Genomic DNA, 22077 nt, shown 5'->3' on the forward strand with positions numbered 1-22077 from the left:
ACAAGGCAAGCATTTCAGCCCCTAGGTTACTGCCCTGGGCCCTACAAAATACATTTTATATGAATAAAAACCCAAAGTTATAAAAAACAAAATAAAACAAAATGACTCCTCCCCCCAAAAAAACCCATAAAAATACTCAAGGTTATAAAATATCGGCACATTGTGCTCGCTTCATAGCACCAAAAACGTAAAAAACAAAAGCAACAGAAACAACCCAAACAACTGGAAGCATGTATTACAAGGAACTAACAGTTTTCTAACTGGAAGAATTATATAACTGGTTTTAACTTTCTCTTTTTGATTCGACTGTATCTTCTTTTCATCTATTTCTCCAAGAATTATTTTATTTGAAAGACAGTTACAGAGAAACAGAGACTCTATCTTCCATCCATTGAATCACTCCCCAAATGGCCACAATGGTTGGGGCTAGCCCTGGCTAGGAGCCTTCTCTGGGTCTCACATATGGGTGCAGAGCCCCAGGTATATTGTGCTATGTTCTGCCGCTATGTTCCTGGTACATTAGCAGGAAGTTGCACTGGAAGAGGAACAGCCAGGACACAAACTTGTACCCACATGGGATGTCTGCATTGCAATTGGTGGCTTAACCTCTTATGCCACAATGCTGGTTCCTATAGCCTTTTTTCTTCAAAGATTTATTTTACTTTTATTTGAATGGTAGGGTACAGAAAGAAAGAGAGAGAGAGAATGAATCTTCCCATAACGATGTGACTTCCTTCATTTCTCTGCTATTTATCCTCTCTGCCTGGGAATCAAAGAGGTCTTCATCTACCCTGTTATAGGCAGTAGGATGGCATCCAATGATACTTAAAGGAAATCACAACCAAACAAGGCCCTGCTCCCTAAGAAGCACCAAGAATAGCTTACATCGAGGCTGCATACGATGCAGAGGAAACTCCTCCATAGTAAAAGCCGTCTTGACACAGCCGTTCTTTCAGGCTGGAGCCTTTGCGGGTGAACTTCTTTGGAATCCGCCCTCCGGAGAAAGTAGACTGCAAATCGGCTCGCTTTGCACTGAGCTTCTTGTACTGCGCCTGGACATGATACTGGCAGTACTCGCACTCGTTCTGTCAAAGGAAGAGCGGCTGCACTGGAACAGAGGCACTGGACCACAGACAATGGTGCAGATGCCTTTCCTGGCCGCCATCCTCACAGCGCACTCTTCTGCACCCACCTCCAAGACCAGCCCCAAGTGGAAAGGCTGTGCAGTACTGAGCGGCAGAACTTCTTCCTGCCATTTCCTCCTACAGTACTGGTCTGATAAAAGAACATCCCCTTTGCCTCTTTCGACAATGCAAATAAAACTAGCTTCTACACGAATGGTGCGACCTTGTTAAAGAAGCAGAGGCAGAACCATGCACTGCATGATTCCTTTTGTGTGATATCCACAGCAGGAAAAAGCACTGAGTGAAGCAGGTAAGAGGGGCACCGGGCAAAGGGCAAGGCGCTGACGGCCTAATGAGTGCAGGGTATTTAATGAGATGATGGAAAGTTCTGAAACTGAGTGAACTGGTGGTTGAACACCTGAAATGCTGAATGGCACACATTACACACTGGGAACAGGTGTTTGGTGCAGTAGATAGGACACCCACCCACATTCCATCTGTTTCCCACCCCTTTTCTATTTCCTGTTTACTGGTGTATCCATTGGGAAGGAATGAGAGAAATCCAAACAATGAAACTAAAAGCTGCCCTTTCATCCTCTGGGGAAAAAAAAAACTTTCAAAAACAGGTGAAGAGGAGCTATGACCAAAAAAATATGACAGTAACAAGTGTTAACAACAATGTGGAGAAACGGGAACCCTGACACAGTGGGGGTGAGAACTTAAAATGGTGCAGCATTTTGGAAACCAGTTGGGAGCAAGTCCAAAGTCTAAACCTCGAGTTACCACATGACCCAACAACTTTACTTTCAGGTACCCGCTCAAGGGAATTGAGAACATATATTTATACAAAAACTTGTGTGTGAATGCTTTTAGCAGCATTATTTCTAACAGGCAAATATCCTAATGTCTGTCAACCAATGAATGGATAAAGAAAACATAGCATATAAATGCAATGGGAAATTAGCCATTGGAACGACTCAAGTACTTGATAAATGCAATCTAAACGATGAACCTTGAAAATATTATGCTAAGTAGAACTTAATCACAAAATGTCCCATACTGTGAATCCAATATATGAAACATTCAGGAAAGGCTAGCCAACAGACACACCAAGCAGGGGGAGGGCAGGGAGAGAAGAGGCTGGGGGATGACTGTTACTGGGTATGGATTTCTTGAGGGTAGTGAAATATTCTGAGATCATGTATAGTGATGATTGTTGTGCAACTTTGAATCTGCTAAAAATTACTAGATTGAATATGTCCCAGTCAGTGAGCAACAAAAGATCAACTTCCTGAGAGCTCAAGTTCCCCCTGCCTATCCCCTGCCTCAGATTTTTAAACTGGTAGTTATTAACCACACTTTGAATAGCTCCAAATCAGTCATGATAGCTGAAGTACCACCAGTCTGTCTATGCCTGGTAGTTTTCTTCTATAATAATCCTAACAAGATTGAAACCAACCAAATTCACAGTCTGGGTGCATGGTTCCCCATTCTTCTTCTTTGCTTTACAGGTTCCCAGATCAAGAGCTTCACCCATAATTAGGACCTTCTGGGGATGATCAATAGATAAGCACACCTGTAATGAAAAAAACAAAATGAAATAAAAAAAAGGAGGGTGTGAGTTAGGGGCAGAAAAAATTGTGGCCACGTATAAAAGAATAGTGGGTGGTCACCTAAGAAGGTTACTGTCTAACTTAATTTGAAGCCAGTGCTCTATGGTTTCAGAAATGGGAGTCCAGAAGGGTCGGTGTGATGGCTCATTGGCTAAATTCTTGCCTTATACATGCTAGGATCCCATATGGATGCTGGGTCATGTCCCGGCCACTTTACTTCCCTTCCAGCTCCCAGCTTCTGACCTAGCAAGGCAGTGAGGGATGACCCAAAGCCTTGAGACCCTCCCTGTACCTGCACGCAAGACCTGGAGGAGGCCCCTTCCACCTGGCTTCAGATTGACCCAGCTAAGGCTCAGACTGGCTCAGCTAAGGCCGTTGCGGCCCTTTGGGGAGTGAACCAGTGGATGGAAGATCTCTCTCTCTCTTCTCTCTGTAAATCTGCCTTACGAATAAAAATAAATAAACTTAATAATTTAAAAAAAGAGCAAAAGTTCCTCAGCTATTAGTTGCCCTGGAACTAATTTGAAAAGATACAATGAAAGCTCATCACAGGACAGGTCCCTACATCCCCTATCAGACTGTCTGGATTTGAGCCGGGGCACCTGCTAACATGCACCCTGAGAGGTAGCAGATGATGGCCCAGGCACTTGGGTTGCCTGCTACCCATATGGGATATTCATATTGAGTTTCAGGCTCATGGCTTTGCCAGCTGACAGGCATCTAGAGTAAACTGAAAGGTAAGAAATCTTTCTCAGTGCCTTTAAAAATATTATGATTAGAAAAAAAGAGAGAGATTAAATAAAGTAGTTTATACAAAACCATTTTATAGTAGGTAAAAATTCAAAGTGTGTGTGATGACTGAATGAGCAAACAAATGAAAGGCAGAATACTACAAACATAAAAATATAAAAATAGCATAACTAATTTTCCAGAGGCAGACTAATAGAAATGCTTTTTAAAAACTTAGCTAATTAGTAAAGACACTCAATGAAATCCCAGAAGTTGCTTCTTACCTCCTCTGAGCCATCTCTGGACTTCATGGGGTTAGCATTGAGCAGCCCCACGACGGTGCCTTGCTCCGTTTTCCAGAGTTGTTTGTGAACTTCTCCAAACAAGAACAATGACACACAATGCGTCAGGTCACGAAGATCATTCAGGCGCCAGATGCTAAATGTTTTCCCCTGGAACAAATATTTACTCTTATTATTGATTGTTTTTGAACTATGGCTTACACTACCTCCCTTTAAAGTGCAAGGGTTTTAGTATGAAAAAATATATACAAATTAATTCTTCCTCTGGGCCCCCCATTTTGAGAGGAAAGAGAGGCAAGCCTCTAGCCAACCAAAGGGAGAGGGTGATCTCCTAACAATAACTGTGATAACTGTCAGTGGAATAGCACTGCCCTTCTGCTTCGAAGACAACAAGCATCATGTAATGAAAACTATTTGACTGTAATAAGTCAGAGAGGTACTACTAAATATCTGAAGAAATACAACTCAAAACAAAAATCATGCACAACTTCTTTTGCAGCGGTTGAAAAATAAACAAAAACAAAACGACCTGAACAAAAGACAAGGTGAGCAATATTGAATCAAGCTATTTCAGAAGGGCATCCCAAGATGGCATGGCTATAGGTTCTGATGAACTACTGCCTGGACTTTAAGTATTATAATTATTCTCCCATAAATTTGTAGTTGTTTTTCTTGGTTAAAATTTCATATCTATTATCTCAATGTTATTATAATTTCTTGTGATACAACCATTTACTTCCACAGTAACATAGAGTTAGAGTAGATCCTAGTAATCTAAAACCGACTTCCTGGCAATGGGCATTTGTTCTAGGGTCGGGATGCCACCAACCCACACTGGAGGGCCTGATTTGATAACCTGACTCCAACTGACTGCTAATGTGGATGCTGGAAGACAGCAGGCTGGCTCAATCACTTGGCGTCCTGTCAGACACATGGGAAACCAGGATTAAGTTTCTGGCTCCTAGAGTTAGCTCAGTCCCAGGCCAATGCGGCAATTTGGAAATGAACAAGCAAAGGGAGTTCTTTGTCTCTGAAATTTGATGATGATGATGATGATAATCATAATAAACTCTCTCAACTCATGAAGAAGATAAGATTAGCTGAGATCTAAATTTGAGCATAAAACCAGTACTGATCATAATTAATAATAGTATTTAGGAGATGGGAGACATTTCCAATATAATGAAAATCAGCTCCTTCTTATTACAGATTAGGAAATTAGCCCTGCAAAGGGTCAATTTAAGATCATATACTGTTTCAAGTGGGCAATAATGCTTCAAATCCAGGTTCTCTGACTTGTCAGGCAAGTAAACGTTCCCAGTATGCCTCAGTCAACTGTGCTTGTGAAACTTACTAGATCCTTTTCAACAGTCACTGAACATACTCCATTGGCACAGGCCAGCATTTTTAGCATTAGCGTTTTACATCAGTGGGAATCTCCAGAGGCTCTATGAGCTCGGCCTGTCTGAACACCGGCTCCTTTCCTGTGCAATGGGGACTATTATGTTTCTATAATAACCATGTGTCACCAGAGACAATGACAAATGGAACGTGCTCGGAGTGATTTAGACAACAAAAAGCCCCTACAGGACAACTAGATGTTCTCTAAATAGCACATTCTTTACACAAATCCCTCTGGATACCAACCCTATGCAGCAATTTTATAGCATAAGAGAAATACTTGTGACTAGCATTGTGGCACATCAGCTTAAGTTGTTGCCAGGCAATGCCAGTATCCCATATGAGCACCAGTTCCAGTCAGTCCCAGGTGCTCTACTTCCAATCTAGATCCCTGCAGATGTGCATGGGAAAGTGGTTGGTCTTGGTTTCTCGCACTCATGTGGAGACCCAGCCCCAGCTCTTGCAGATGGAAGAACTTTCTCTTTTTTTAAAATGAGAAAGGAAAAAAGAAAAGAAATACTGATAGGTCATGGGTAACAAATTAAAGAAAGAGTTCCTACTGTTGGACTGCCACGAAACAGCTAAGAAATGAACAAAACGGCTTACACTGTTAGCACTTTGTGGGGTGACTTTCTTCAATATCACCCCAAATGTAACCCAGTCTATTTCTTCCAGCTTCTCACTTGTCATCTTTTCCTTGATCTGGGACAATCTGATCAGTTTTCGGCCAGTCATCTTCTTGGTCATTTCTGTGGAGGATACTCGAGGTTTCCTGGGTTAAGACACCAGCAATTAGTAGATTATTTTTCCAGTTGAGATTATATGGCACTTTACCAGGTAGTAAGGAGCAGTACTATGGCAGAAACCTCTAACGAAGTTTAGGGAACTTAGTTATAGAGTACAGACAGGCAGATTTTTACAGCAGATAAACAGAAAGTTTATTTCGAGAAACTGAGAGACAGAATTCCTAACTACTAGTCTGCTCCACAAGTATCTGCAGCAGCCAGCAGGCAGGATCTGGGAACCCAGCCTAGCTCTCTCACCAGGGTAACGGCTTGAGCCATCATCACTGCTGCATAGTAGGAAGATGCAAACGCAGGTACTCCAATGCTGGACGCAAGCATCCTAATCAGTATCTTAATTGTCCCTAATACAATCATTTTTAAAGCTAGATTTACTTTGCCTTGAATGTAGATATACAGTTTACACAGTAAATAAGAAAGATTGCACAAGTTCTTTAAGGTCTTAGAAATTACACAATATAGAATATCTTCAAAATAATCTCTTTGCTTTCATTACAAAATCATGAATTCACCCATAAAAAAGATGCTTAAATTTCATCTGCACTGCAGACATTTCATAGTTCCTGCTATTTCTAATTGGATGTTATTAGCCAATATTTTAATCTGACAATAGGGGTATTTTGGAGCTAGTCATCAATTAGTACATTCCTATTTGTAATGACTGGCCAAAACCTGGTGAATTTTCTTTTGCTTTTCTCTGCACCACCTTTGAAAATTTTACATAGTCAGAGAGAAGCCTGAGTAAACCATGCTTCTTCACTATCTCAAACATCTTCTGAAGAGCAAGGCCACCACCGAGTTGGAAGAACACAGGATCTTCAAAGGTGAGTGTTGACCTGGATGCAGAAATTCTGACTTCTAGCAGTTAACAGTCACTTTTTGCATTTTTTCTCCTTCCTTCTTTTTAAAGATTTATTTACTTACTGAAAAGTCAGATTTACAGAGAGAAGGAGAGACAGAGAGGAAGCTCTTCTGTCCACTGTTTCACTCCCCAGTGGCCGCAATGGCCGGAGGTCGGCTGATCCAGAGCCTGGAGCCAGAAGCCTCTTTCAAGTCTCCCACAGAAGCGCAGGGTCCCAAGGCTTTGGTTTGCCTTCGACTGCTTTCCCAAGCCACAAGCAGGCAGTTGGATGGGATGCGGAACAGCCAGAATATGAACTGGCACCCATATGGGATCCTGTCATGTGTAAGGCAAGGATTTAGCCACTAGGCTATCAAGCCAGGCCCTGCATCAGTCAATTTTTGATATATTATTAGTTGCCTTTTTCCTTTCAACAGAAGCACAATGTTTAGTCATTACATAAACAAGGAAAAGCCCTCCTTAAATATTTTATGTGCAATTATACTGAGCCAAATTTAATATATAAGCAATATGCAATAGCCTACCTGAATGCTAAGTTCAGTTTAGTAATGTTAGTTCTCAAAGGCTGCTAGTACTGTGCATAACTGTTTACAAACTCAGCATTTCTGAAAGAGTTGATCTTCAGAGAGGAGATGATCTTCAGGTGCACCTGGAGGTGCACCTCAGTGGAGTGAGAGGGTGGTAAGCTGCTGACCTGAGCCGCAAGCCTGAGAAGGCTTCTGTGGAGACAGGGATCTGTGGAGTTGCCTCCTGAGGACGTCTTGGAGCCTCTGTTCTCTGATCTCTTGTCATCCCATTAGGCTTATTCCCAGGAATAGCTTGGAGTGGTTGGGAGGGAGCACTGGGCATCCTAGAAGTTGGTAAGGTTTTGGGCTCTAGAAAATTAACATTAGAAAAAAAAAAGCATAAGAATTAAATAAATAGAAAAATCATACATGGAAAACAGCATCTGTTTTCATGGAATTTTTTTTCAGTCAACATTAGTGATGATTAAATCTGGAGCGAATGAAGGAATTCCACAAACATCTCTGTCCTATACTCAAGATTTTTTGCAGTGTGATGTACTAGAAATTTCTGTGAAAACAGAAATGTTTTACAATAGTGCTATCCAACATGGCAATAGCTGCCAATCACATATGGCCACTGGTCACCTAAAATTAACTAGCATTCCTAATGAAATATATTTCTGATATACATAATCACATGTGGCTAAAGACTACTGTATTAGTACAGTTAAAACAGCTACTCTATGCAATGGATAGAACAAACAGTTTGGACAGAATCCCTTACATATAAAGCAAATCTTACATTCAGCAAATTCAAAGCCGGCTCCTCTTTCTTTTCTTTTTCATTTTATTTTGTTATACTGTATCTCTGGGGTAGGGGCACCAGTGTATTCTACCAACTATTGCTAGCACTAACTATCCTTGAGGGAGTAATTTTTTGAATTTTAGTAGTGTTTAGGGGCCAACGTATTGGTGTAACAAGCTAAGCCTCCACCTGCAATACCAGTATCCCATATGCTGGCTGGCTTGAATCCTGGCTCCTTCAGTTCTGATATAGCTCCCTGGGAAATCAGTGGAGGATGGCCCAAGTCCTTGGGCTCCTGCACCCATGTGTGAGATACAGAGAAGGCTCCTGGCTTCAGATCAACCCAGCTCTCTCCGGTCACTGAGGCCATCTGAGGAGTGAACCAACAGATGGAAGCTCTTTCTCTTTACTTTTCAAATAAAAAATATATAAATCTTCAAAAAAAAAAAAAGTGCTTCAAAATGCTCCTAAGGTCAGAATGTCTTGGGCATCCTTCTTAATGAAATTGCTTTCTTGGGCCCGGTGTGGTGGCCTAGTGGTTTAAGTCTTTGTCTTGAACATGCTGGGATCCCATATGGGCGCTGGTTCTAATCTTGGCAGCCCCACTTCTCATCCAGCTCCCTGCTTGTGGCCTGGCAAAAGCAGTCAAGCACAGCCCAATGCCTTGGGACCCTGCACCTCGTGGGAGACCTGGAGGAGGTTCCTGGCTCCTGGCTTTGGATCAGCGCAGCACCGGCTCTTGCGCTCACTTGGGGAGTGAATCAGCAGACGGAAGATTTTCCTCTCTGTCTCTCCTTCTCTCTGTATATCTGACTTTGCAATAAAAATAAATAATTCTTCAAAAAAAATTAAAAAAAGAAATTGCCTTCTTACATAAAGTCTGTATTGTTTACCCTTTAAAGATGAAGGATAAACAGCTTTAGACCACTGCTTCCCAACCAGGGGCTGGGACAACCCTTGAACTGTGGAACCTGTAAAGCATACCTGTGCTCTACTCACTCCAGCAAACTTTGGACATTGTATAATAAGAACTTTGAAGAACTGACAAAGGTCCCAAGGGAGGGACACAATTCCTAAACGGTTACATTGAATATAGCTTCTTGTCAAATTAATATCAACATCCCAAGGCTTCAGCTGTTTCCCCAACTTTGTATCATAGGCCAAGGCTATCCATGTGGTCCACCAAGCACTGCTTCCTTCAGGCTATGTTATCTCTAGATCATTTTGTCTTTAGGTCTTGTAGGAATAATCACACTGGACAAACTGAGGCAACACAACAAAACCAATTCCAAAGACTTCTTTCTTCCTCATTGTTGTTTTAAGTAAGTTTTTGCTGAAACAGGATTTCAATCTTTACTTTTGGTAAAGAAGTTTCTTCTACAGGATGGACTCTGGTTTAATGCAACCTGGCTTCAGGCACTTTGTAAGGTGACCCTTTGTAAAGTGGATATACCTGCCTTAATCTCACAAGTCCAAAGTTTAAATCTCCACATTTATAGAACAAGAATCCAATCCACTGGTTACACTTACTATAGTTCAAGTAAAACTGTTAAGACTATACAGATAAAAATTTCAACCAGCTAAGTAGTAAATATCTACCATGTACCTAAACATTTCTCTGTACTTTGAATTAGAGAAATATGACAAAATAGATAATATGGATCTCCTTTCCTTGAAACACACTTTTCTCAATGTAAACACCAGACAGAGCTAATGCAAGAAAGCTAATGCACACCCCCCACATACCCATGCACAACAGTACTAAAAAGTATCTTAAACGGAACAGGAGTGGGAAGGCCTTGAAACCACACCTGTCGGAGCCTTTGGGGTCCGAGCCACCCGCTGGGTTCTTGGAAGAGCAGGGACATCCAATTCTGCAGAAAAGCACGTCGACTCTTGAATCCTCCGAATTTTCTTCTCAAGAGGGGGGCATGGAGACTTACCTACTTGATTTAAAGGAAAAGAGATTAGGGAAAGCCCATTGAGGAAGGGGATCAAAGGCTATTTTGTAAGGAGCTGGGTGTAGAAGCAATGTTACAATTCCGTAGTGACAAGAATGTATACTTTTACCAGAATCAAAGTCTTATTACCAGTGGATTTATGCAGAAGGACTGGACTTGAAGGTTGTTTAATTGTCGCTACTTTGAGCTGCTCTTGTAAAGATTTCATTTGTTCTTGCAACTTCCTTAGTTCATCTAGGAAAGCAAAATGCACTTGCTGTAATAATTAGGCCAGGACAACAACATGCGAGAAAATATTTGCACATTATACAACAGATTCAGCACTAATATCCAGGATTCATAAGGAACTGCAAAAAGTCAATAATGGCAAAACAAACAATCCAGTTAAGAAATGGGAAAGGGACTGTCATAGTGGCTCAACAAGTTGATTCTGCACCTGCATTACAAATGGGTGCCAATTCTAGTCCCAGCTGCTTTATTTCCCATCCAGCCCCCTGCTTGTGGCCTGGGAAAGCAAAGGAGGATGGATCAAGTCCTTTGGCCCCTGCACCCATGTGGAAGACCCAGAGGAAGCTCCTGGCTCCAGGCTTCAATTCAGCTCATTTTTGGCCATTGCAGCCATTTGGGGAGTGAACCAGTGGATGGAAGAACTTTTTGTCCCTTCTCTCTGTAAATGCCGATGAGGCTGTGGGGAAAAATAGTATGCTAATCTACCTACCATTGGTGGGAATGTAAGCTGGTTCAACCATTATGTAAGACAGTATGGAAATTTCTCAGCTCTCTGAAAACAGACCTACCATATGACCCAGCCACCCCACTCCTGGGAATATTTCCAAACAAAATGCAATTTGCATATTAGACAGCTATTTGTAGCTCCATGTTTACAGCAGCTCAATTCACAACATCTAAGATATGGAACCAACCCAGATGCCCATCAGCTGATGACTGGATGAAGAAATTGTGGTACATACATACTATAGAATACTCAGCCACAAAAAAAGAATGAAATCTTACCTTTTGCAACAAAATGGATCCAGCTGGAAACAACTATGTTTAGTGAAATAATTCAGTGCCAAAAGATAAATATCATGTGCCAATTCATGACAACGAATACACAGAGTAAAAAAAATAATCTCTTTTAAGTGAGATTAGCACACTTGTAATTAAATGCCATCCCAGCTGTGTCTATACTCCTGAACAGTAGAACTTCCACTTACTTCTTTTTGTTCTACCTGCCACGTCATGACATCTTTATGTATTGGAATGCTAAGCTTATTATTTCAAAATGAAGGAATATGCCTGTACCAACTTGGGGTAAAAAAATAAGGTAGGGGAGACAGAGGAGTAAGAAGGAGCCCCTGTGCTTCTAAATGTGTATCATGTAAAACATGAAATTTATTCATTTTATATAAATTATAAAAAAAGAATTTATCCAGGGAAAATGTTTCACATGACAAAAATGCTAGCAATATTTTTGTTGTATACCCTCTGCCCTCAAATTTTGATAGTGACAATATAATGATATACCTGCTTTATTATTACCCAAGCTAGCTAAAAATCTGTGCTATTGGCAGATTATAAACATTACATGTTCAGCCCATCTTTAGGAATCAAATAATGGTGTTTATTTCATAAATTGAGATAAGATAGGGGTTTTAAAAAAATTAATGAAAAATGTGCACTGTCTTTTACCTTCATTATTCACAAACTTTTTTAAGTATCCTCATGTATAAAAGCTGGTTCTTGAATTAGAAGAAACAGCTAACCAGTGAGTGTAATAACTTAAAAGTTAAGGATTTGACCTGGCAATTAAGGTGATCCTTGAGATGCCCATGACACAGTGCCTGGCTCTGCCACTTATTCCAGCAGGTGATGGTTCCAACAGTTGGTTCCTTGCCACCTATCTGGGAGACCCAGAATGAGTTCCTAGCTTCTGGTTTTGACGTGACTCAGTGCCACTTGATGAGTGAAGCAGCAGATGGAATTTTCTATCCCCCTCTACCTGACTCTCAACAAAGAAAAAAACAAAAACAAAAAACAAGGGTGAAATCAATGGATAGAAGAGTCCTGCATCTCTCTTTCCTTGTTTTTGTCAATTTTTTCCTGGTTTTGCAGGCATATAAATCCTAAAACAGTAGGATGAAAAGTGTTAGGGCCATTCTGTGGAGAATCGCTTATAGACGGTGGCACTGATATGAGGGTGCCCATGTACACTGGAATGCTGGCATTACATACTTCACCTGTCAAGTCATACACTTCCTATGTTTTTACAAAGTCATTTATCTCTACCTTGAGCCAGTAGCTATTCTGATGAAAACTCAAGACTGGTGGTCTCCATCCAGGTTATCAGAAACTTGAAAGGACAGATTAAGTAATTAAGAATACCTTGTAATTCTTGGTTAGTTTTCTCTTGACTGGGTGCAGGAGCTGGGAGGACTTTATTTTCAGTTGATTGTGGTGTAGAAATTTCTTCTTCATCCGTTAAGTCCCCTACATCTCCAAACAGCATGGTCACATTGTCTTTTTGGTCCTCTGTCCTTTCCACTTCCCCATCATCAGCTTCCTCTGTGTAAGACTCCCCATCGCCATCAGCATCAAAAAGCTCATCGAATGTATCGGGTCTACCCTCCTCTTGGGGTCGTGAGTTCTCCTCCAGCAGCGCGGTCAGCACTGACAGATCATCTTCTCCTGGGGGTGGAGAGGGGAAGACACGACAGAAATTAAACCTAAACCAAGAAAAACTGCTAATGACAAGCACAGTTAACTCAAATATTGGCAGGGCAGTTAAAATGACTGCAGAGTACAGATTCACTACTTTGCCTGATCTCTCTCTTCCCTCGCCTCCCTCTCCCAGGTGCTTCTTTTTTTTTTTTTTTAAAGATTTATTTTTATTACAAAGTCTGATATACAGAGAGGAAGAGAGACAGAGAGGAAGATCTTCCGTGAGCCGCAACGGGCCGGTGCGCGCCGATCCGATGCTGGGAACCTGGAACCTCTTTTAGGTCTCCCGCACGGGTGCAGGGTCCCAATGCATTGGGCCGTCCTCGACTGCTTTCCCAGGCCACAGGCAAGGAGCTGGATGGGAAGTGGAGCTGCCGGGATTAGAACCGGCGCCCATATGGGATCCTGGGGCTTTCAAGGCGAGGACTTTAGCCGCTAGGCCACGCTGCAGGGCCGTCCCAGATGCTTCTTAAAAGGCTCTTTTTACCTGGACTATAACTAGGTGAGACAACTTCCATAAAAATTTAACTAACAAAGGCAAGGGAATACTTGAAAAAACACATTAGACATAGATTCAGGCCTTAGATGTATGTATTCCCTCACTTTTTAATTGCCCATTTTTTTTTTAATATAGAGACAAGCATATAAAATGGGACTACATCATTAGCCATCACCAACATTTTATCACACCTACTTCTTGCCTTTAATGTTGTTCAATTTACCGATATACTCAATCATGCCACATTTCACCCCAGTTCCTTATTATTGCTTCTGTTGTCCTCTGTCATCACTTTCAAATCTTAAGGTACCTGGTTCATTTTTCATGCTTTCACATATATAGACTGCCATAATCAGTACAGAATACTAGATTGTTCTAAAAATACTTACATATGCATTCCATACTGTATGTATTACTCTGTGTAATGTGATCATTTAACATTGCCTTTAAGATTCACCGAAACTGAGAGCCTGTACTGTACCAGAGGATTGAACTGTCACTTAGGACATCAACCTCCCCTATCAGAGCGCTGGTTTCAGCCTTGGCAACTCTGCTTCTGACTTAGCTTCTGTTAACATGTCTGGGAGGACAGCAGAAGATGGTCTGAGAACTTCGACCCCTATTACATATGTGGGAGACCAAAATAGAGTTCCTGGCTCCTGGCTTCAGCTTGACCCAGATTCACTTGTTGTGTCTGTTTAGGGAGTGAATCAGCAGGTGGAAGATATTTCTCCCTCTCCACCACTCTGTCTTTCATATAAGTAAGTGCAAACATGTATCTTTCATTTTTCTTTTGTATTGCTGTACTGTACTGCACAGTCTCTATCAACAGGCAAGCACTGAGGCCTGTGGGTTTAGCTGTGATATTTGCATTACACAAGAGAACCTGGTTTGAGTCTGGGTACCTCATGTTAATGTTTCCTGCTAATGTGTTTTGTTTTGCTTTAAAGATTTTATTTTTTTATTGGAAAGGCAGACTTACAAAGACAAGCAGACACAGAGAAAGATCTTTAGTCTGCCGATTCACTCCCCAAGTGGCCACAATGGCCAGAGCTGGGACAATCTGAAGCCAGGAGCCAGGAGTTTCTTCTAAGTCACCCAAGCAGGTGCAAGGTCCCAAGGCTTTGGGCCATCCTCTACTGCTTTCTGAGGCCATAAGCATGGAGCTGGGTGGGAGTGGAGCAGCTGGAATCTGATGCAAGCAAGGCGAGAATTTAGCCACCAGGCCATTGCCCCAGGCCCCTTGCTAACATGCTTAGGAAGCAGTACAAGATGGCTCAAGTGCTTGGCTTCCTGCCGTCCACGTGGGAGAACTGTATGGAGTTCCTGGCCCTTAGTTTTGATTTGGCCTATTCCAGTTTGTTATGGATAGTTGGAGAGTGAACCAGAGAACAGAAAAGCATTTTTATTTCTCTTACAAAGAAATTCTGGGGAAAAGACTACATTGTATTAATCCACTTTCCAATAAAGGACACATGGATTATTTCCAATTTTTCCACTAATTATGCTGAAATCATATCTGTTCTTGCACATATATGCTTCTTGAATGGAACTGCTGGGTTATGGCATACATATTTTCCAACTTTTACTAGATGTCAAATTGTTGCAATATATATAGGTATCACTTTTCCCTACTACCTTCTCAGTATCTGATGTCACTTAGAACACGCTGACCGTCTGATAGGATGCTTTAAACAGGTTTCTCACTGCTTGGACCTGCATTTCCTGGACTATTAGTAAAGTTAAGAACTATTTATTCGGGCCTGGCGTGGAGGTAGCAGCTAAAGTCCTTGCCTTGAAAGTGCCAGGATCCCATATGGGCACCAGTTCTAATCTTGGCAGCCCCACTTCCCATCCAGTTCCCTGCTTGTGGCCTGGGAAAGCAGTCGAGGATGGCCCAATGCCTTGGGACCCTGCACCTGCGTGGGAGACCTGGAGGAGGTTCCTGGCTCCTGGCTTTGGATCAACCCAGCACCAGCCATTGTGGTCACTTGGGGAGTTAATCAGCAGACGGAAGATCTTCCTCACTGTCTCTCCTCCTCTCTGTATATCTGACTTTCAATTAAGAAAAAAAAAAAAAAAAGAACTATTTATTGGCTGGGTCCAGCACTGTAGTGCTCAGCACTGCTGGAGCCCTGGCTGCTCCACTTCCACTCTGGCTCCCTGCTGATGTGCCTGGGAAAGCAGTGGAAGATGGCCGAAGTGCTTGGGCCCCTGCCTTCTACAGGGGAGACCTGGCTTCTGGCTTTGGTCTGGCCCATCCCTGGGTGTTGCAATAATTTGTGAATTAAATCACCAAATGGAAGATCTAAGTATGTTTTTCAAATAAACAACAACAGCAAAATTTTTGTCATTGTTCATCGGCTCATCTGATTTCTTCTTTTTTGTTTTTTTAAATATTTATTTATTTTTATTGCAAAGCCAGATACAGAGAGGAGAGACAGAGAGGAAGATCTTCCGTCCAATGATTCACTTCCCAAGTGACCGCAACAGCCGGTGCTGTGCTGATTCAAAGCCAGGAGCCAGGAACCTCCTCCAGGTCTCCCACACAGGTGCAGGGTCCCAAAGCATTGGGCTGTGCTTGACTGCTTTTGCCAGGCCACAAGCAGGGAGCTGGATGGAAAGTGGAGCTGCCGGGATTAGAACCGGCACCCATAAGGGATCCCGGGGCGTTCAAGGCGAGGACTTAAACCGCTAGGCCATCACATTGAGCCCGGTCTGATTTCTTAACTTACGTTGTAAAATTTAAATTTTCGATACAATTTGCCATGAAAGTGAATCTGAAACACATCCAGTTTCAGACAATGAACTCAATTATGCAACCAGAAAGAATACACATTGGATTTGTCAGAGTCTCTTCATGGCCAGTGCAGTCACTTGTGCTGCTTCAGGCTAAGCTTGGTAATTCTCCTCAATAGGCGAACATTTTACACGTACCTCTGCAAAATGAAGAAAATGAACAAGGTAGGACTATTTAAGCTAAAGCTACTTCAAAGGACTCTAATATTACATGTGATTCCTGAAGTAAGACTGCTTGGTTCAAACACCGGCCCTGATAGGTGGACTTGACCATCATTGTTTTCCTGTCTCTAAGCTGTTTTTGAGGTTTCAATCCATTAACACACGTAAGGACCCTGGAGCAGTAATCGGGTCACTGTAAGTACATACTAATGAGTATCATTATGAGATGGAAAGCTCTGTTGCTGGAAGGAGAAGCCTAAATAAATTCAGTTATTTAAGCCTAAATAACATTCAGCGACTGGGGTGGATTTCTCATGAACCACCCAGACAATATCGGACGGTAGAGGAGCAATCTGTGAGAACAGAAAAGTCCATGGTTAGTTTTCCATAAAGTAGAGAGAACTTGAGAAAAGAACCAGGCCTTACCATCCATGTGGTCAAGCGAAGGATGCATAGGGAACTTCCAAGGGAGACTGGGTTCCAGGAGATGAGTAATGTAGGATCCAGGCTGCGGGGAATCACCATTGCAAAGGTTACCCTCGACGCACAGCACATATGTAACACATCCAGCATCTCACAAGTATTCCACACGCCAACCACAGCATTCACAGACTCTGATAATTCCTCACCTTCTAATACGTAAGCAGTCCTCTTTGACCTGTCTTTAAACTAGGGTCATGGAACTCACCAGAGGCACAGAGTAGTTCGTGCTATACTAGATGACACCAATGAGATGAACAAAAGTCACTGAGGTGGGCCTGGCACAATGGCTCAGTAGGCTATTCCTCTCCTTGCAAGTACTGGCATCCCATGTGAGCAGCAGTTCATGTTCAGGCTGCTCCACTTCCCATCCAGCTCCCTGCTTGTGGCCTGGGAAAGCAGTTGAGAACGGCCCAAAGCCTTGGGACCCTGCACCTGTGTGGGAGACCTGGAAGAAATTCCTGGCTTCAGATAGGCTCAGCTCTGGCCACTGACACCATTCAGGGAGTGAGTCAGTGGATGGAAAAAATTTTTTTCTCCTTTTCTCTGTAAATCTGTCCTACCAATTTAAAATTAAAAAACAAACTGAGGCTGGTCTGAAATGAGGATAGTATCCTTTATCAACTGTAACACACTAATGTCTATTTTTTCACACCAGTGTAGCATCTGATCTTACTCAGCTCTTGCCTTTGTTAAGATTTAATTGAACACCAGCTGGCAAAGCAGAGTAGTAGTCTGTAAAGCTAATTAAAATAGCTATGGGGGACTCTGGGAACTGCCCCGTTTTCACACATAAGAAGTCGATTTCTGAGACTGCATTTGACCTAGTAGTCCAAAGTTCTCACCCCCCACCAGAGCACCTGGGCTTGATTCCCAGCTCTGGCTCCCAATTGCAACTTCCTGCAAATGTCTGCCTTGGGAGGCAGCAGATGATCCTTCCGAGTAGTTGGATCCAGGGGTCCTTGGCTTCTGGCTCCAGTGTCAGCCCAGCTCCAACTGAGGGAGCCTCTCTGAAACACAGGAAATCTGTAGGCTTACAAGCACTCTTGAAAATACGTGACCTTGACAAGCCCAAGGCTTTCCTTTTATTTCCATGGATCCCATCATGCGTTGCATGCTGTGTTATCTACTAGACAATCGGATGGACTGGATGCTCTTGAGATGTCTTGCTCCTGTCCATAAGCATCTCCCCCGCCCCATGCAGCCCGCTTGCCCTCACACCCAGGGCTAGCCAACAAAGTTCACAGGTTCTATCTCTGAAACATCCTCACTCTTTCCACTCCCTGTCCGAATTCACCGCCCAGTGTGTAGAGTAAGTCAGCACTAATCTTATGCCTGAAGTTCCTTAATGATCCTCCCCAGGTTTCAGAACGAAACACCTAAAGCCTACGGAACAAAGTGGATGGTTGCCCTCTGCGGCCTACTGCAACTTCCGTCTGTCACATCCACCTTTCAAATGGCGCTGCGGCCAAGCGGGTCTGCTCTCCATTTCCAGAACACGTCCATGCCTCCCTAGCCCGGGAGGTTACTGCCGACCCTCTCACTTGACTTCCCCTTAAGCAGAAGGCTCCGCCATTTCCCAGCCGCCGGCTGCTTTCAGATCTCGCCCACCCCGACCTCTCTAGCTCAGCCTCCCCAAGCCCGGCTCACGGACGCGCGAGGCGACCCCTTTCCCCGCCGCGCGCGCGTCACTGCACACCCCGAGCGCCCCGTGCTCACCTACTCCGGGCGCCGGCGGCTCTTTCTGAGCTACAGGCGAACCCGCCAAAATTCCAACTGAACTCCGCCCCCACCGCTGTCGTCAGACGCACACGACAGGTAGGCCATCCTGATTGGCTACGTCACAGCGACGCCCATCACGAAGCAATCTGATTGGATTACGTTACCGAACGCCCTCTTTGTTGAGGGCAAGAGAAATTCCGGTTGGTCAAGGTGTCTTTTGGGAAAAAAAGAAAGGCGTCTGGCGCCTTCTAGCGCCGGGAAAGTTAAGTAGGTACTTTTCCTCTGGGACCCTCAGCTCTCTGAGGTGAAGGGGTAGTGACTGAGGCGGAGGAGCCGCGACCTTTGCGCCTCACCCGCGGGGCACTGTCCACTCGGTACCGCTGCCCTCACAGGCGTGCTGAGGCGGGAGCCGTGGAGGAGGCTGCGCTCAGCTGTGGCAGCTTGGTGTGCAATGAAGATGTTTCCACTCAGGAACAAACAGAACAACATTGTTTTTCTCTGTGGAAATTCCGTGCGTGTGGGTGCCTGCTTCACCTCTGTACAATGACACGAAACGACTGTTGTAGAATAAATCGTGGTCCTTCGATTTTGTTCATCGTAACTGGCTTTGGCGCTGAGATAGATTTATTTATTTATTTATTTATTTATTTATTTATTTATTTTTTTTTTTTTTCAAAATATTTTTTCCTAATACTAAAGCATGTGGTTTCAGAATTCAGGGTTATATTTAGTTCCTACATGATTTCTTTTTTATTTTTTATTGGAAAGGCAGATATACAGAAAGGAGGAGAAACAGGAAGATTCTCCGGTGGCTCACTCCTTAAGCAACCGAAACGGCTGGAGCTGAGCTGATTCAAAGCCAGGAGCCCAGAGCTTCTTCTGGGTCTCCCACGCTGGTGCAGGGTCCTAACGCCTTGGGCCATCCTCGGCTGCTTTCCCAGGCCACAGGGAGCTAGATGGGAAGCGGGGCCACCGACATTAGATTCGGTGCCAATACGGGATCCCCGCATGTGCAAGGTGAGGACTTTAGCTACTAGGCTACCGCGCCAGCGCCGGACTTTGCGCATGGTTTCAAAGAACCAAAGTAGAAGAGTCATGGTATGACTTTATGGCCATTTAAAGGTTTTTTTTTCCCCTGAGGCATTATTTAGGAACTGTTTTGTCTCACAAACACTTGCATGTTGTATAAGGCTAATCCACTGCATGTATTTACATGTTCAGAATTAAAAGCAACTTTAGAATGACTAGAAAGTATACAATCTTAGTAACATATACACTGATTGTTTTTCCTGAGTGGAACATGAATGCTCCATTTAAGAGCACAAGCCCTACTAATTGGGTCTGCTAAATTGACCCAGCAAGACAAACTTTTGAGAACTGCTAGGGTTGTAAGATTCATGGTATCCAAGGAAGGACAGCAATGGCACTGAAGAAAGGAGCCTGAAATGTATCACAACATTTGCTTATGAAAGTTCATCAGAGGAGGGAGCCATTCAGGGAAAATACCTTGACCAGTTCTGACTGATCTTCTGAAATCATTTCCCCCTGCCTGTTGATTTTCTAGGTCATCTGCATCTAATGCCATGCAAGGAGCAGGAAGCAGTGCCAATTTAAACCTCACATTGTTTTACTGAAATTTGTGTCAAGGCAATTTTAAGAAAGTGGGGGCTTTGAGAACCAATGTGGAGAGTAGGGTCAGGAGCTATCGAGGGGGTGCTGGATATTAGGAAGAGAGAAAGTGGATATGGGAGACAGTGGTTTTAGCATAAATTTTTCCCCCTCATTTTAGCATCTGGGTTTTAATTTAATTTAATTTTGTTTTATTTTGTTTTTGCAGTGCATTTAAGCAGAGAACAAAGAACAGAGTGGATCTAAGAAAAAGAGAAATTTAGCTTTCCATTTCAGAATGAAAAGTATGAAAGAAACTAATTGAGAAAGGTTTGGAAGCCAACTTGATCTCCAATCTGGGGTTCTAAGATGTCTAGATTTTCCTTAAAATACAAGTAGAGGCCCAACAAGAGTTCATCAACAAGTACTTAAAATGAAATCTATGTCAGATGGCTCTTATTACATTGGTTCTTATCCATTTGGGGAAGGCAGAGAGAAGGGTTATGATCAAAGATCCTTCCAGGCGATAATGAAATTGATGACTTTTTTTTCTCCTCTCAAAATATATACATTCTCAGATTGTGTGTGCCCTCCCTGGAGCTCACAGATATTCCTGAAGCCAGTCATGAACCTCTATCTAGAACAGAAGGCCAAAATCCTGGGAGGTCCCAGGGAATATGTGGGAACCCAACAGCTGAGGTGGAGAAGACCAGCTAAAGGTAAGGAACTGAACAGGAAGAGCCAAGAGTGGGTGAGAAAAGCAGAACTGCTCTTCAGCTGAAGCAAAAAGTCCTCCTAGGCCTGGGCCTACCATTGGCATGGCTCTGCTCTTATCCTCTTCCATCTATACCATATGCCTTGGATGGAGAGTCTCAGGGCCAAGAGGATGGACCCACCAGATCCTGTGCAATCCGTTGTAGCTAAAGTGCTCGTCCTGGGACCCCAGGTATTTTTGTTTGTTTGCTTTTTTTTTTTTTTAATCCAAATGGTCCCAAGCTGGCTAATACCTTGGTGGTGGAGGGGTAGTTGTTTCGGGGTTGGGGTCAAGGGAGCTTGGATAGTGGGCTGTGGTGTTCCCATGCTTGGGAGAGAGGCCATCCAGTGCAGCCTAGCAGAGAAGAACAGCAGAGTTGTCAGGGCTGGAGCCCATTTACCATGCTGCCATGATTTAGTGTGGTGCTCCAAGGAGATGGTTTGTTGTATCCATGAACTTTACATTGTACACAAAGACTTGTGGCTCTCAGTATGTATTTCTGCCCCAGATTTTCCCAGTGTAAGGGGTGGGCCTGCAGGAAAATGTTGGTCCAGGAAGCCAAGGAAGGAGAGTTTTAGGAGGAAGTGGCAGGTGTCTGTGTTACAGTGTAGTACTTCTCTAAGTCTGGTACTGGACCAAGTAGCATTTGCATCACATGGATACTTAACAGGAAACATGTGCCTATGTCTCATGCCAGGCCTGCTCAATCAGAAACATAGGAGGGACTCAGCCTTTTCATTCAGCCCAAGGGAGGTTATCATGGATAGGAAAAGAAGAAGATGGTGGCCAGGTTGGTAATACTGCTAGAACAGCTGAACCACAGAAATAAATTATTCAGTCTGAGGCAATAGAAGATTTGTTAGGTTCCTTAGATTTGTGACCGAAGCTCAGGGAGATATATCGGGGCCTCAGCTGCAGGTTCGGAGCACTGGTTAGAGAATGTTAGCTGAGTTCTCTAAGCAGAGACTTAGAAGCAATTGCCTTATATTGCCTGGTGTATGCGCCCAATGATTTAACCAATTCTTCCATCCTCAGGCCCAGCAAGAATCACTGCTAATCAGACATATTGGTAGTAAAAGCCTGATTTCCACAAACCACCCTATTACCACCATCCCCTGTAGACATCTGCTTACAACTGCTTTTTCATCTACTTTTCTTTCTTGCTCTATGATGTAAAACTTTTTAGTCCTATTTTAATCTTGAATTTGTCAAAATGATGGGACAAA

General features: G+C 43.2%; 1 protein-coding gene and 1 long non-coding RNA gene across 2 annotated transcripts in view; both read right to left on the bottom strand.

The window, feature by feature from the left end:
• MCM10 (minichromosome maintenance 10 replication initiation factor) overlaps positions 1-12751 on the bottom strand; it is a 26925-nt gene extending 14174 nt beyond the window's left edge. The window contains exons 1-8 of the mRNA XM_058669468.1: positions 12492-12751; positions 10236-10340; positions 9957-10088; positions 7529-7709; positions 5776-5941; positions 3751-3918; positions 2584-2700; positions 886-1085 (exon numbers count right to left, since the gene is read on the bottom strand). Of these exons, the coding sequence (XP_058525451.1) occupies positions 886-1085; positions 2584-2700; positions 3751-3918; positions 5776-5941; positions 7529-7709; positions 9957-10088; positions 10236-10340; positions 12492-12615 (1193 nt within the window). The 5' untranslated portion in view covers positions 12616-12751. The remainder of the gene's footprint in view (positions 1-885; positions 1086-2583; positions 2701-3750; positions 3919-5775; positions 5942-7528; positions 7710-9956; positions 10089-10235; positions 10341-12491) is intronic.
• Positions 12752-18389, bottom strand: LOC131481272 (uncharacterized). Its single transcript, XR_009246204.1, has 3 exons — positions 18312-18389; positions 16714-16795; positions 12752-12794 (listed from the first exon to the last, which is right to left on the bottom strand). It is a non-coding gene; the product is annotated as an uncharacterized LOC131481272 (long non-coding RNA).
• Between the last annotated feature and the right edge of the window lie 3688 nt (positions 18390-22077).

This window comes from Ochotona princeps, chromosome 10 (assembly GCF_030435755.1).
Source record: "Ochotona princeps isolate mOchPri1 chromosome 10, mOchPri1.hap1, whole genome shotgun sequence".
Classification (NCBI taxonomy): domain Eukaryota; kingdom Metazoa; phylum Chordata; class Mammalia; order Lagomorpha; family Ochotonidae; genus Ochotona; species Ochotona princeps.